Source organism: Pristis pectinata, chromosome 11, assembly GCF_009764475.1.
Source record: "Pristis pectinata isolate sPriPec2 chromosome 11, sPriPec2.1.pri, whole genome shotgun sequence".
Classification (NCBI taxonomy): domain Eukaryota; kingdom Metazoa; phylum Chordata; class Chondrichthyes; order Rhinopristiformes; family Pristidae; genus Pristis; species Pristis pectinata.
In genome coordinates, this window is record NC_067415.1 from 35,279,833 (window position 1) to 35,294,767 (window position 14,935).

Here is a 14,935-nt window from a genome sequence, read left to right on the forward strand (position 1 = left end):
ACCCAATCTTGCAGCAATGGTCTCGAATAGGTTTCCTCACAAATTCCTTTAAATAAGACTAGATCTTGGCCTATTTTACAGCTTTTCTTTATTATTGCTGAGTATGCAATGTCAAGCCCACCTCATGGCCTTAATATAATGATGAATTTAGTCAGAGTTGCAAGTGTAAATCAATTTAACCCATTTTTAAAAATAAACTTAATTTTTGCATGTTCCATGAGATCTCATGTTCCACAATCTCAGCAATTTTTTGACATCATCCAGAATTTGTCACAATTGTACCAAAATATATTTTTCCACCTTGAGAATTTAGAGCCATAGAGCAATACAGCACTGATACAGGCCCTTCAGCCCAACGAGTCCATGCTGACCACGGTGCCCAATTTCCTGCATTCAGCCCATATCCCTCTAAGTGGCCCCCCCCCCCCCCCCCACGTACCTAGCCAAGTGCTTCTTAAATCATGCTATTGGACCTGCCTCAATCACTTCCTCTAGCAGCTCATTCCATATACTCACCACCCTCTGTGTGGAAAAAGTTGCCCCTCAGGCCCCTTTTGAATCTTTCCCCTTTCACCCTAAATCTATGCCCCCTAGTTTTGGACTCCCCTACCCTGGGGAAAAGACTGTTATGCCTCTCACAATTTTAAACATTTCTACAAGGTGGCCCCTCATTCTCATACATTCCAAGGAATAAAGACTTAGTCTGGCCAACCTCTGTCTATAACTCAGGCCCTCTAGTCCTGGCAACATCCTTAAATCTTCTCTGCACTCTTTCCAGTTTAACCACACCTTTCCTGTAACAGGGAGACCAGAACTGTACACAGTACTCCAAGTGCGGCCTCATCAATGACTTGTACAACTGCAACATTAAGTCCCAACTCCTCTACTCAGTGCCCTGACTGATGAAGGCCAGCATGCTAAATGCCTTTTTCACCCTGTCCAACTGTGACACTGCTTTCGACAAATTATGCACTTGTACCCCTAGGTCCCTCTGTTCCATTACACTATCTAATGCCCTATCATTGATAGTATAAGTCCTATGCTGGTTTGACTTTCCAAAATGCATCACCTCACACTTAACTGTATTGAAATCCATTTGCTGCACCTCGGCCCACTTCCCTAACTGATCAAGGTCCCCCTGTAATCTACAATAGCCTTCTTTACTATCAACACCACCTCCTAATTTTGTGTCATCCACAAACTTACTGATCAAGCCTTGTTTATTTGCATCCAAATCATTTATATAAATTATGAATAACAAGGGTCCCAGCACAAACCCCTGTGGCACACCACTAGTCACTGGTCTCCATTCCAAAAAACAGCCTTCAACCACCACCCTCTGCTTCCTGCCTCTGAGCCAATTTTGAATCCACCTCACTAGCTCTCCCTGGATTCCATGGGACCTAACCTTCAAGACCAACCTACCACGTAGGGCCTTATTGAAGGCCTTGCTAAAGTCCGAATAGACAATATCCACTGCCCTACCCTCATCTACCCTTTTGGTTACCTCTTCAAAAAACTATAAAAGGTTCGTCAAGCACAACTATCCATGCACAAAGACATGCTGACTCCCCCTGATCAGACTCCTGAACAGGAACGTGCTGCTCCTGAACTCTTAATATCACATTTATTTCTACAATTCTACAGTTGTCTTTTTGGTATTTCCCTATACCCACCCTCCATGCTAAACCAAATCATCAAGTATCTCCTAGTTCTGCATTTCTCCTTTGACGTGCACGAGACACTGGTTCTGACTTTAACAGCCAAAGATGACATTAATGCAGATGCATCATCCTCAAAATGGGGATGATAGTCTCAGTGCTCAAATGATGCTGACAGTCCAGCTTCAATGTCATCTTCATTCCTCCTCTTCCTTGGACTTTCCCTCAGGATGATCTGCATTCACTCCAATTCTGTGGGTTCTGAGGTGGTTGATAAGATTTTTCTGGCATCCACAGATTATGCCATAGATTGGGAAGCAGATGCTTGATAAATAGTTGGATGACTGGTTTGGAAGGTGAGCTCCTGGTGAATATATCTGAGGCTCGCAATGCTGTTTCAGATGCTGCTTGTCTGTTTTGAGTGGTCATGGACCAAGTATTCTCACAGTTCAGTGAGGATTTTAAAACATTTTCAAGGTGATTTCTGAGAATATCCTTATTTCTTTTGTCCACCTGGTATTCTCTTGCCCTGAAACAGTTTGAAATAGTGTGTCTGTTTCAGTAGTGTGATGTCTACCCATCTAAGTTAACTGAGTGCATCTAGGGCCTCAAAGCTGAGGATATTGGCCTAAGTGTGAACATCAACATTGGTTTGCTTTATCTTCCAGTGGATTTGAAGGATTTTGTGGACACAGTATTGGTACTTCTCCAATGCTTTGAGCTGCCTGCTGTAGGTAGTCCATATTATTGAAGCATACAGGAGGGCAGGGATCACGGCTTTGTACCAGGTTTGAGATCTTGATACTTTTCTCAGAGGCCCAAAGGCTTTGTTGGTACATTGAGGGCAATGGTGTTCATTTCCAAGGAAGATGGAAAAACGCTTTCAGGTGGTAGAACAACTTACTTACATATACTTTACATTAGTTTTAATAGAGTAGGTGACTATAGCTTATTCAAAAAGGTAGGTTTTACAAAGTGATTTAAAAAAGGAACAAACGATAAAGGAAAAGAATTTTAGAACTTAATTGCCAACAGTAGGGCAGTTTAAAAGTTGGGGATGTACAGGAGGCCAGCATTGGAAGAGTGCAGAAATCACAGAGTTGTAAAGTTAGTGAAGGTTACAGAGTTAGTTAGTGAAGCTCGTTGATTGTAAATCAAGTTTACAAATTTAGAATTAAGAGTCCTGGACATAAAGGGCCAGTGCAGGCCAGCATGGACTAGAGTAATGGGTGAATGGACATGGTCCAGGTAGCAGTGCTTTGGATTAGCTATGACTTATGGAGGGCTGAGGGTTTTAGCAATAATTTTAGGAAATCAATTGTAATTTTAAGATGTGGACAGACTGGATGCAATTTTGCCCATTTAGTCCTCACATCCAGTGACCTCAAGTAGATTGCTATTAGTATTCTAAAAATGGTCCCAAAACTTCATACTGCTGTGGAACTAGAAGAGATGTGTTTCAGCTGGTTTAGTGAAGTTCTGCAAATTGCAAATTGCAGCAAGTCCAGGTTCAGTCACATTGGACCCACATGCAAACTGCTTGAAGTTAAGCTGATCCAAACTGCAGTAGAATATTTGTTCAGTGAATTCCATTTTCTGACAGCATTGAAATGAAGTGCAGACAGGTAGTCTGTGTGCTCTGAACATTTAGGTTTATCCTATTTAGTTTAGTTCTTTTATCTACTGTTAAGGAAATCATTTCCTGACCTTGGCATCCTGTGAGTTCATTGCATTGGGAAAATGAAAACAACAACCCTGTACTCTTTGATTTTGTGCACTTGTGCTCTCAGTTACACTTTAACATATGACTTACATTTTTTTAACTTATCAGTTGTTTTTAGGCACCTGTAGTATCAGCATAGAATCTTAGCACTGCTGTAGGATCTTCTAGAAACTTCTGTGAAGTAATGAATCCACCAATTCTCACGCCAAAGGGGATGAAAATCAATTCATAGAAAAGAAACTGGGGTGCTGCTATTTTTTCCCTTGCCAATTTTATGCCTTTGCTGAAGCTAAAATTCACTTCAAAGACTCAAAACCAATGCCTCTTATAGGCATTGAAACTGCTTTTGCACTTTTGATTATTACTATAATTTTTATTGTAAATCATTATCATTTGGTAAGGTACTTGTTTCAGATGCATTTTCTTCCCTTATTTAAAGCAAAAACATGTACAGGTAGTAGAGTGACAGCTGTGTTTTTTTTCCTGAAGAAACTAAAATGACCTATAACATCATATTTCAAACAGGGCAAATTCTTAAGGAGAAATTTTATGAAATTCCTGAAGGTATCATTGACACAAACCAGCATCAATAAAGAATGATCATCTTAAGTTCAGCTGTCATAGAATACTGTAGGTTTCTATTATTATTAAAGAATGAGTCATTTCTGTTCTTTCTGTTAAATTTAAATTTTATGTACAGTGTGGTAACAGGCCCTTCCGGCCCAACGAGTCCGCGCCACCCATTTTAAACCCCCAAATTAACCTACCCGTACCTCTTTTAGAATGTGGGAGGAAACCGGAGCACCCAGAGGAAACCCACACACACGGGAGAACGCATAAACTCCTTATGTGACTGTTCCTTTTCATTTCGGATAATTAATCTAATAATATTGATTTGTTCTGTTTTGCTGTTACGTTTGTTAATGATACATCCAAGTCCCTGAAGCAGAGAATTGATCAAGCCATACTGTCAGTAGTGAAACCGATTTTTATCCTCTGAGTAAACAGAAAAAAAGATTGGAATCTATTCCAAGGATCAGCATTGGAAATGTTCCATCTTCTTGTCAGATCTCTGACAACACCATGTTCTTATTCTAATGAGACACCAGCCAGATTGCACAAATTATGTAAATGAAGGCTATGGTCTGGTTACTTTCTTGGACACAGCTCTGCAATTACTACTGGGGTCAATATAATTTTCTACTGCTACATAATTACCTTTACACGATTCTCACATATTGATGACCTCACTCCCCCAATCTATGCAATTTAAATCCTGCTGACAGCCTTTCTGCTGGGTTGCTATTTGTATCTTGTATGTAGTTGAAAAATAATGGCAGCAGCTGAATTAACTGCTCATCAGTCAACAAAGGATAATCTAACTTTTGGACAGAAGATGTAATTACTGAGATGTAGAACATGTGGGATTTCCTCATGAAAGAGCTCTCTGATTATTTTGAAACTTTTCTCATCACAAATGGAAAAACATGAGTTTCATTACATTCAAGTGAAGAGGGCATTGCTGGCAAGTCCAGCACTTATTGGCAGCAGAAGATCTGTACTAATGCACAGGGCTTCTGCCAGATAAAGCAGAGCAAATTTTGCTTTAAATTACGTAGGGCAATGGCCACTGGGGGAAGAATGGGAACCCATGTTAACAAGAGTACAACAACTAGCAGTGATTAAATGTAAGTGTACACCAAATAATGGGGTTTAAATTTAATGTGGTTCTGGATGATTCAGTGCAAGTCCTGATTAAAATTTCACTGTCATTTTAATCAGTTTTGAAAAGGAGAGATTGGTTTCAGTGGCACATGATTTATGATGCAAGTGGATAGGACTTTTTGTTCCAATATAAATGACATTGTTTATAAAAGGTTTTTACTGTCAATGTTCACAGTACATGGGGCAGTAAAACACTTTTTAACACCTAAATACAGATTTGCCTTCAGTTTCTCACAAGGGTGATGCGAGGTATTTTGGAAGGAAGAATTTTCAAATGTGGCAGAGGATCAGCTTTATATAAGTGATGATCATGGGTAAAGAGTCATTATATAAATTGTCATACATTGTACTGTACATGAGGGAAAACAGTGCATTTAACATGTCCTTTAAACTTTCACTAACAGTTTTTTTTGTTAAAGGCAATAAACAATTAACGGAGCCTGTCTTTTTTTTATTGTTACCTACCTTTCACAAGGAAGTGGCTTAAGTTCTGGACGGATTGCAACCATGGAGGAACACAGCTGCCTTGTGGGTGGGGAAATGGAAAAGTTGGAATCCAGTGAGCCAGTTTTCCTGTGCAGTGGCTCCATTCCCATAGCCCCTTGCATTTCACTTTCTAAAGGGCATGATCCAGCCCTACCATGGCTAGAGACTGAAGTAACGTCAGGACCCATGGCTCCTTGCACGGTGTTCTCTGCTGCTGCCTGTTGGGGATCATGAGTTGGAGACACAGATGGAGGTGAGCGAGACTTCTTCTTTCCTGAGGCTCCTGACAGAAGTTTTAAGAGTCCACTTTTTTTCTCTTTCTAAAATAAACAAAGTTTTTTTTTAGAAACCAGCCAATACAAAATACAATACTTTTAAATGTTTCAGACTCTATATTCTGTTTTCTGTTTGATCACGTTTTTGATTCTAGGCCATTTGAAATCCAACAACAGCCTTCATATACCCAGTTCTTCTGTTACGGTGAACTTGCATCAATGTGCAATTAAAGCAGATGTTGTAATCAATTATCCAGTAGCTTAGTGGATTCATTCCCTGTTTAACCAAACAAGTTCAAACTTGTATATTATCAGCCAGTTACATAGAAATCACTTCCCAATGTTTGAAGTGTAAAACATGTATGAAGATATGACATAGCTTGGATTTTACATGATTAAAACTATAGCTACAGATCTGGACACTGTTGAAACATAATGTATGGAATGGGTTAATCTTCTCATCAGGTGCAACATAACTGCAGCAAAATATATTTTCTTAAAATTCTATGCAATACAAAGTCTGGCTAGGAACTTCTTAAAAATTAAGCCTACAATGTTTGCAAGGAGTTGCTCTCTTTATATTAAACCTACAATTACAGAATTATCAAAATAAGATATCTTAAATCTATGACACAAAAGGAAGCAATTTGGCCTATTGCATTTACACTGTCTGACAAAGACCTGTCCAGCTTAAAATCATTTCCTAGTTCTTGGTACAAAGCTTTATAAATAGGATCAAGGGTTTCTGTCTCTACCAGTGAGTTCCAAAACTCATTGCTCTCTGGGAGGAAAATAATTCTCCTACACTTCCTTCTATGTATTACTATGTAAATCTATTTCCCCTAGCTACTAATCTCTCTTGACCCCTCATCGTTTATTACTCTTTAATTAAATCTCTCTTCAACCTCCAAGGAAAAATAATGCACCTATTTATTTTTAATCATAGTTAATGCTCTTCTGTCCTGCCAATGTTCTCATCAATTTCCTCTGTACTCTCTCTTGAGCGCTCTCACATATTTTGTTATAAGGTGACCAAAATTGTACACAGTATTGTAGCTGTGACATGACTAGTGTTCCAATTTCCATGAATCCATCAGTGCCCTTATTTACCTCATATAATTGTTTTAAACTATATACTATTAAGAACTGTAGAAGATTTTATTGTCAATTTTTGAGCTATTTCATTACCTTTCTAGTTCTCTTACTTAGAAAATATGGAAAGCATATTTCCTGAATCTTACACTTCCAACTTTTCCTCTCTCTCCTGAATCTACTTTCTTCCAAGCTGGTTTAAAATCTCTCCAGTTATATAAGCAAAAGTCTTCCCCATAACTACATTGGACCTAGCGCTGTTAAGGAGCAAACCATCCAACCTCAGCTGCTCCAGAATCAATTCTAATGCTTCTGGGATTTGCATTCATTTGCACTTTCCTCCTGTTTCTGTATGCAACAATGTAAATAACCAGAGATTTCTTCCTTTTGAGCTCCTGTGCCTGGAATTTAAATTGTCTCGCACTTTTTTGATCATATAGCCCTTAATAAAAAGATTTTTACCCAAAGTAGATCATGTAAGCCATCATCTCTGGGTGGATCAGTGATATCCAGTCACGACCCACATTAACACATCTGACCTCTCGACATTAGGCTAATGATGTCATTGGTCATGCAAAACACTTTTCCTTCCACACAGAAGTAAACTGAAGCTCAAAGCTTCACATGACCATTATGGAATGGTCTCATTAGAACAATGGTCTCAGTGGAACGTGTGGTACATTCTTGTGGTTGTCTAAGACATTAAAAGGATCCAGGAGTTCCCATTTGGTACAATTCATGCTACTGATGGGAATACAGTACCCTGTCATGCCATTAATTGGCACTCAGGAGCCAGTGAGCACTGCTTTGTCTATGCACTACAGACAAAGAAGGAGCCTGCGGCACAACTGAAACACCCAGCCCATATTGGTTTCAGATAAATTTCTACAGAATAACTGCACTCTTTATGTTTTAGTGGTTAATGGCATCTATAATTAAAATGCCATCTCCTCAAATCTACACACCGACAATGATTTGTTAGATTGATATAATTCATGGTGGTATAAGAGAAATGCTAGAGTCGTCTGTCCTGGTTAAGAGTACTGATCTTGGCCTAGTAGTTCCAGGTTTCTGATTAAAAAGGTCTTTGGCCTGAAATGTTATCTCTTATTTCTCTTCCCACAAATGTGACCTGACCTGCTGAGTATTTCCAACGTTTTCTGTTTTTCTTTTAGTTCCAGGTTTAAATGCAATTAAGGTTGCAGGCATTAGATTGTGGCAGCACCAGGCAAAATCTGGATCACACTGAAACTGTTACGGGGGAGTGACAGAGTCTGATAGTAATCACTGCAGAAATAGATTAATTGCAGACTGCAAATATTTTATTTAGTAAATACTATATGTATTATTTACATTGTTTCCTGAACTTGTCTATTACTATAGATTACTGCATGCATATAACACATCTGTTCATATGTAGTGTACAATTCAAACAAATCATGTCATATTTGGATAACGGCTTAAAATGCAGCCTGGTGAGGGCAAATGATATTCACCCAACTATGACACAGTCTGAAAGACAAAGACTCATATTTACGACTTGCTAATGTGCAGTTAATGAAAGGTTGCTGGATGGTGGAAAATTGCTGATAGATCACATTAGTGACCATGGGTTCAGTTCTAATCTCCTCTGAGATTCAAGCATCACTGCTTCATAATGATTGGATTTTTCCATTTTCTGCTGTGAAAGTGTCTGCATTTATATCTTAACTGTTGAATACTGCAAGGCAGACAGTCTTTTCCTCTGAGTTAAATATATATCAAAAAGCATTGGCAATTTGGAAAGAAAAGTATTAGAGCAAGAACATTTTGTATTCTGTTTCTAAGTCCTTTCTCTCTTTGCCAACTTAAGTATTCAGTGAAAAGGAAATTGGAGCACAGCTGTTCACTTTCTACAGTTCATTCTTGAATACTGCACTGAGAATCATTTGAAATAATGTGTAAATTCATCCAATGGTAGACTGCTCTCAAAAATAATCTTGATAATAGTCTGGAAAAAATCAGACATATGGCAAGTGCACTGAAGTACTAGCACTTTTCAAAAAGTTGCCCGATGCCAGCTGGAAGTTTGACCAAGAGCACAAATAATACCAATAGAAACTTAGGGACATCAGAAAATGGAGAAATGATGTAAGTGGATTTATTTTAAGATTTTTCATTGCTTCTTTACCAGTATTTTTCGTGAACTACTCCATTAACTAATTTTAGGCAAAATCCTTTAATTGAGAAGATAAGGTACATGACGGTACCACGGTCTTGACCTGCTCCTGAACCTCCACCAATAAAGATTTTAAGCCGTATACTAAAATTTCTGAATAAAAGGTACATAGTAGGCCTCAGTGAAGTTGCCATATAGCTATAGATTTCACCAAAGTCGTGATGTACAACTGGCTGGCTTACACCAAGAAAAAATCCATTTGTCCAACACAAATTCAGGATGAGAAAATTCTGCAAGGTTTGCTAGCAAGTGAAAAGAAAAGTTTAAAAAAAAGTAAAGAAAAAAAGTAAAAGTTATCAAGTAAAAGGCTCCTTTAGAGGAGAGATCATGGGGCAAATATGCCAGAGGCAGAAAATGTTTGTAATTGACAGATTTTAAAAAATGGACAAGTGTCCAAAAATGCTGAATTATATGTAGAGATAATCAAGGTTCAACTGTAGGGGGAGTGTTAGTAATCACGAGTGGATTTGCTCCAAAAGAGTAACTTGTGTTGGAAATGCTAACAGCAAAACTTCACAGCACAAATCAGACCCCCAGCTGAAGATGGAAAATCAATGCTCAGATCAGAGAGCCATAAAGATAAATATCTGACACTGCTTTTGAAGCTTGCACTTTCCTGGTTGGAATAGGGTAGGAGACCAAATGTAAGAATATTGTGCCCTTCAAAGTCACTGATCTGCAATGTGGTCTAGTAATCTGCATGATACAATTTATTTTTAATTTTGAGCATTATTATTTGTTTTATTGTTATCCAGGTTTTTAAACAATCCTAAATGTCTTTCATTGGCTTAATCCTTCAGCTGAGGAAACCAGTTAGATAATTTCCAATAGGGGCTACACTTCAGACTTGTAACTAAGAGCCCCAAAAGAAAATTGTTCTCTTTCCATCTTGACCATTTTAAACAAAGTGTGACTTCGACAGAGATAGGTTTCTGTGTCAGTCAGCTGGCATCTTCCCAACGTATTAGCCAGCAGAAAGTTAGAAGTTTGCATAATAAAAATGACAACAGCTTCTCATTATGTGCAAATTCATTAGAAACCATGCATGGTTTCTATTGATACAAACATTAGGAACATGTTAACTGTCAGGAGGCTTCTGGAGATTTCAATAGGCCCTTTAAGTTGTATTTTGCTCCACAATGCAGTACTAAGCCTCCAAATCACAACTTTTAGAATCAGCCAGTAGTTCTGGATTGACTTGACCTTTGATTTTCTCCATTCCTTCAGGAGGAAGAGCAAGCTGGTGCCTGGGTGTCTTTACTGGATAGCAGCAGAGAATCACCACAGTGGGTGATATCATTACTCATCTAGAAACCATGCAATAAATTCCACTTCAGATGCAGCCGAGTCACAAAACATCTGTATATAAAAATGTTGTACATGCTTATTTTCAATGTCACTCTTACTTGATTTGTGGTCACATTTTTATGCCAAATGTAACACTGAAACATTGGGCTGAATCGTACTTGCCACTGTTTGCATAGAGAGCTGCCAGCAATCATTTCCTTCTTGGGCAACTCATCTCTGACTTGCATGCTTTTTAACATAATTGGCCTTGCACTCTGCTGTGAGACCAAATCTGAGACACTTTGCAACCAGCTCCTCTACATTATGTCAGCCATGCTTGGCTTATGTAGTACAGTCCCATTCATCTAAATGCTGATCTTGGGTAAAAAGCATATGTAGTTAATTTACCTAAAGTGCAAATACATGAGAAATTAATTCAAATAGAACAAAGAACAGTACAGCACAGGAACAGGCCCTTTGGCCCACAATGTTGTCTTGAAACTAACTGAACTAGTAATTAAACACCTAACTAAACTAGTCCCCTCTGCCTACACAAGTCCATATCCCTCCATATTCATGTGCTTATCTAAGAGCCTCCTAAATGCTTCTATCATATTTGCCTCTACTACTATCCCTGGCAATGCATTCCAGGCACCCACCACTCTCTGTGGGGGGAAAAAAACTTGCCCCACACATCTCCTTGAACTTACCCCAACTCCCTTAAATGTATGCCCTCTAGTATTAGACATTTTGACCCTGGGAAAAAGATACTGGCTGTCTTTCTGTCCCTCTCATAATCTTATAAATTTCTATCAGGTCTCCCCTCAGCTTCTGTCACTCCAGAGAAAACAACCCAAGTTTGTCCAGCTTCTACTCACAACATATGTCCTCTTATCCAAGCAGCATCCTGGTAAACCTCTTTTGCACCCTCTCCAAAGTTTCCACATCCTCCCTATAATGGGGCGACCAGAACTGAATGCAATACTCCAGATGTGGCTTAACCAGAGTTTTATAAAACTGCAACATAGTTTTCTGACTCTTGAAGTCAATGCCTAGACTAATTAAGATAAGCATGCCATATGCCTTCTTTACTACCCTATCAACTTGTGCAGCCACTTTCAGGGAGCCATGGACTTGGACCCCAAGATCCTTCTATACATTAATGCTGTTGAGGGTCCTGCCCATTAACTGTGTACTGTCCCTTTACATTTGATCTCCCAAAGTGCAACACCTCACACTTGGCCAGATTAAACCCCAACTGCCATTTCTCTGCCCATATCGGCAACTGATCTACATCCTACTGCATCCTTTGGCAATCTTCTACACCATCCACAATGCCACCAATCCAACAACGTTTTCAGCTGTCATTTATATACATCACAAACAGCAGAGATCCCTGTACAGGTTCCTGCAGAACACCACTAGTCATGGACCCCCAGCCAGAATAAATCTCATCAACCAGAAAAATTTAAAATGCATCTAAAATATTTATTATATTATTAATTTTTAAGGCTATTTGATTTTAAGTACCTCTAATTTAAAATAGTTTAAAGGCCTTTGGTCTTTTGACAACTTGCCTTTGTCATTGGGACGCTCTGGGGTGGGGTCTCAGGATCTACCACCCATGACGCAGTCATACTCACTGCCAACTCCCATTTTGTAGAAGAATTCTCAGTTATGGAGGGTCATATCTTTTGGCTATCTATATCTGGAACAAGTTACTGTGCCTACAAAATGGATTCCCTTTTCGTTTAACTACATAGGCAGAATACAACAGGATGATGCTCCTCTGGAATGTCATTGACGTCAATGGAGGCAGAGTACAAATTGCTGACGCTGCTCTCTAGGGCATTTAATGCAAAAACAGAGGGTGAATTTCTATGCAGTTGCTCTTTCAGAGAGGGAGCACAGGCATGAAGCTACAAGATTCTACTGCCTAGAAATTAGACTTCACACTTTATTGGTCTGTGCTGTATACAGCTCTAATGTACAAGTGAATCACCCAAAAAAAAGTAATGAAATTGGCCACGTATATTTTAGAAATGCAGATACATTAGGATGGTTTACACCGGAAATCATCCATCAAAATGGGATCTTTGCAATTCATATTTTCTTATGACACAGGAGGCTATTCAACTCATTTAGTTTCTGCCAGATTTCAAAAGTATTCCCATCAGTTGCAGTCCCCATTTATTTCTTTGTAACATATTTATTTTCATACCCATCAATTTCCCACTGATTTTTCTATCACCCACTTACACTGGGGCAATTTAATCTAGCAGCACATATCTGGGATGTGGGAGGAGACCAAAGCAACCAGCAGAAACCTAGGTGGTCACAGGGAGAACATGCAAACCCTACACCACAGCATCAACTGCTGTTTCAAATGGACAAAGTTACATTGAATGCAAGTCCCAGCAATTTGCTCGATATTATGTGGATTTAGTACAGGACCTCTATTACTAAGCTGGTAAGTTGACCACTGCAGTAGTACCACACTCAGTGATGACAGCCTTGAACAAAAATGCTCAAGGTAGGAGGTGGTATCTCTGAAGACTATGGGTACGGTCTCTTCACTGATGGGCACGTCTTTCCCTCCTGCACTGAGGTGCCTATAACTATCATAGTGGCACTTCCATAATGAGTACTGTCACCATTGAGGCTTATGAATGATTATCCCAGTGCTGATTTGGAACTCTGCAAGATGTTTGAGCAGCCTACATTCAGTACTGAAGATGCCCTGAAGTGTCTTGATGTCAGCAGAGTGTCTCTATAAATAGGAACCAAAAATACAGGACACTCTTCAGTCTGCAACATTCAACAAGATCATGGCTGATCTTACACTATTTTCCTGCCTCATCCCTTGATTCGTGTAATATCCAAGTATCTATTATTTTCAACTTTGAATGACTAAGCCTATAAAGACCTCTGGGATAGAGAATTTAAAAGATTCACCACACTTCAGGTGAAGAAATTTCTCCTCATTTTGGTCCTAAATAACCTTTCCCTTATCCTGTGACAGTCACCTTTGGTTCTTGACTCCTCTGCCAAGGGAAACATCCTCACAGTAGTTATACTGTCAAGCCCACTAAGAATTTGTGTGTTTCAATGCTATTACCTTTTATTCTTCTAAATACTAGAGAACAGAAACCTAGCCTACTCAATCTCATAAGACAGACCTGCCATCCTGAAGAGGAGTCTGGTCAATCTTCACTGCACTTCATCAAAAGCAAGTATATCCATAGATAAAATGAACTGTACACAACACTCCTGAAGTGGTCTCACAAAGGCCCTATGTAATTGTATTAAGATGTTTTTACTCTTCTATTCACTAAAGGCCAATACATGGGCTCCCCAGGTTACAAAAGGCCTAACTTTTGGAAATCCCACTTTACGCAAATTGTCTATGGAACTATAAATATTTTCAAACAATGTCTCTGTGAAATCAAACCTGTCAATTGAACTTGATCATGGATATTTATCGTAGGGTCTTCAATGCATAAGATAACATTGAATAATTTATGCTGAAAATGTCTGTATGGGCATACATCCAAGTGTTTAAACTGTGGCTTAGTTAAAAAGAAATGAATTTTGTTGTCTCTGCTGGCACTCTGGCTCTTTTATGACCGTATCTGTGGCGACTGGCTGCAAATGAATAAACTTCTGTTGTTAGTCCCTTCACCCACTTGTCTTCCCTGACTTAGAAATTGCTTGTTTCTTATTTACTGATAAATCAATTTACAGACAGTTCTCAGGAACCTTATGTAACCCAGAGAGTACCTCTATTATTTACTTTCCCAGTGGACTGCTGCACCTACACATTAGCTTTCGTTGACTTTGTGTACAAACGAACCTGCCCTTTGAGCATGAACTCCTCCCAATCTCTCACCATTTAAAAATATGCAGCATTTCTATTTTCTTCTACCCAAATGTTACCACACGGTGGCAGGAGTTCTGAGTTCTAGCCAGTAGATAATCTCAAATGTTGCCGCATTGAACCTCATCTGCCATATAATTGCCCATTTCTCAACTCATCTATATTTTCCTGAGACTGCTACTTCCTTATCAAATTTACACTTTCATTAATTTTCTATCATCAGCAGACTTCAAGATGTTACATTTAAGTCACCTCAGCCATATCATTGATTGTGAATAATTGGGCACAAGCACTGATCCCTGTGGCACACTGGCCAGCTAGTAGAGGCACTTCTCCACATTGCCAGGAGATCAGATTCAATCCTGGCTTTGGGTGCTGTTTGTATGGATTTGCACATTCTCCTTGTAACCACATAGGTTTCCTCCCATATCCCAAAGGCGTGCAGGTTGGTAGGTTAATTGGCCTTTCTAAATTGCCCCTAGTGGATGTGAGTTGGAGGGAAGTTGAAAAAACTAAAATGGGATTAGTGTAGGATTACAGTAAATGGTTGGTTAATACAGTTCTCTATCTGTTAACCAACTCTCAATCCAT

The 14,935-nt window shown here is 39.1% G+C and overlaps 1 protein-coding gene across 1 annotated transcript in view; it reads right to left on the reverse strand.

Moving 5' to 3' along the window:
* LOC127575971 (E3 ubiquitin-protein ligase SH3RF3-like) overlaps nucleotides 1-14,935 on the reverse strand; it is a 243,699-nt gene that overhangs the window by 3,866 nt on the left and 224,898 nt on the right. The window contains exon 12 of the mRNA XM_052026276.1: nucleotides 5,575-5,915. Within this exon, the coding sequence (XP_051882236.1) occupies nucleotides 5,575-5,915 (341 nt within the window). The remainder of the gene's footprint in view (nucleotides 1-5,574; nucleotides 5,916-14,935) is intronic.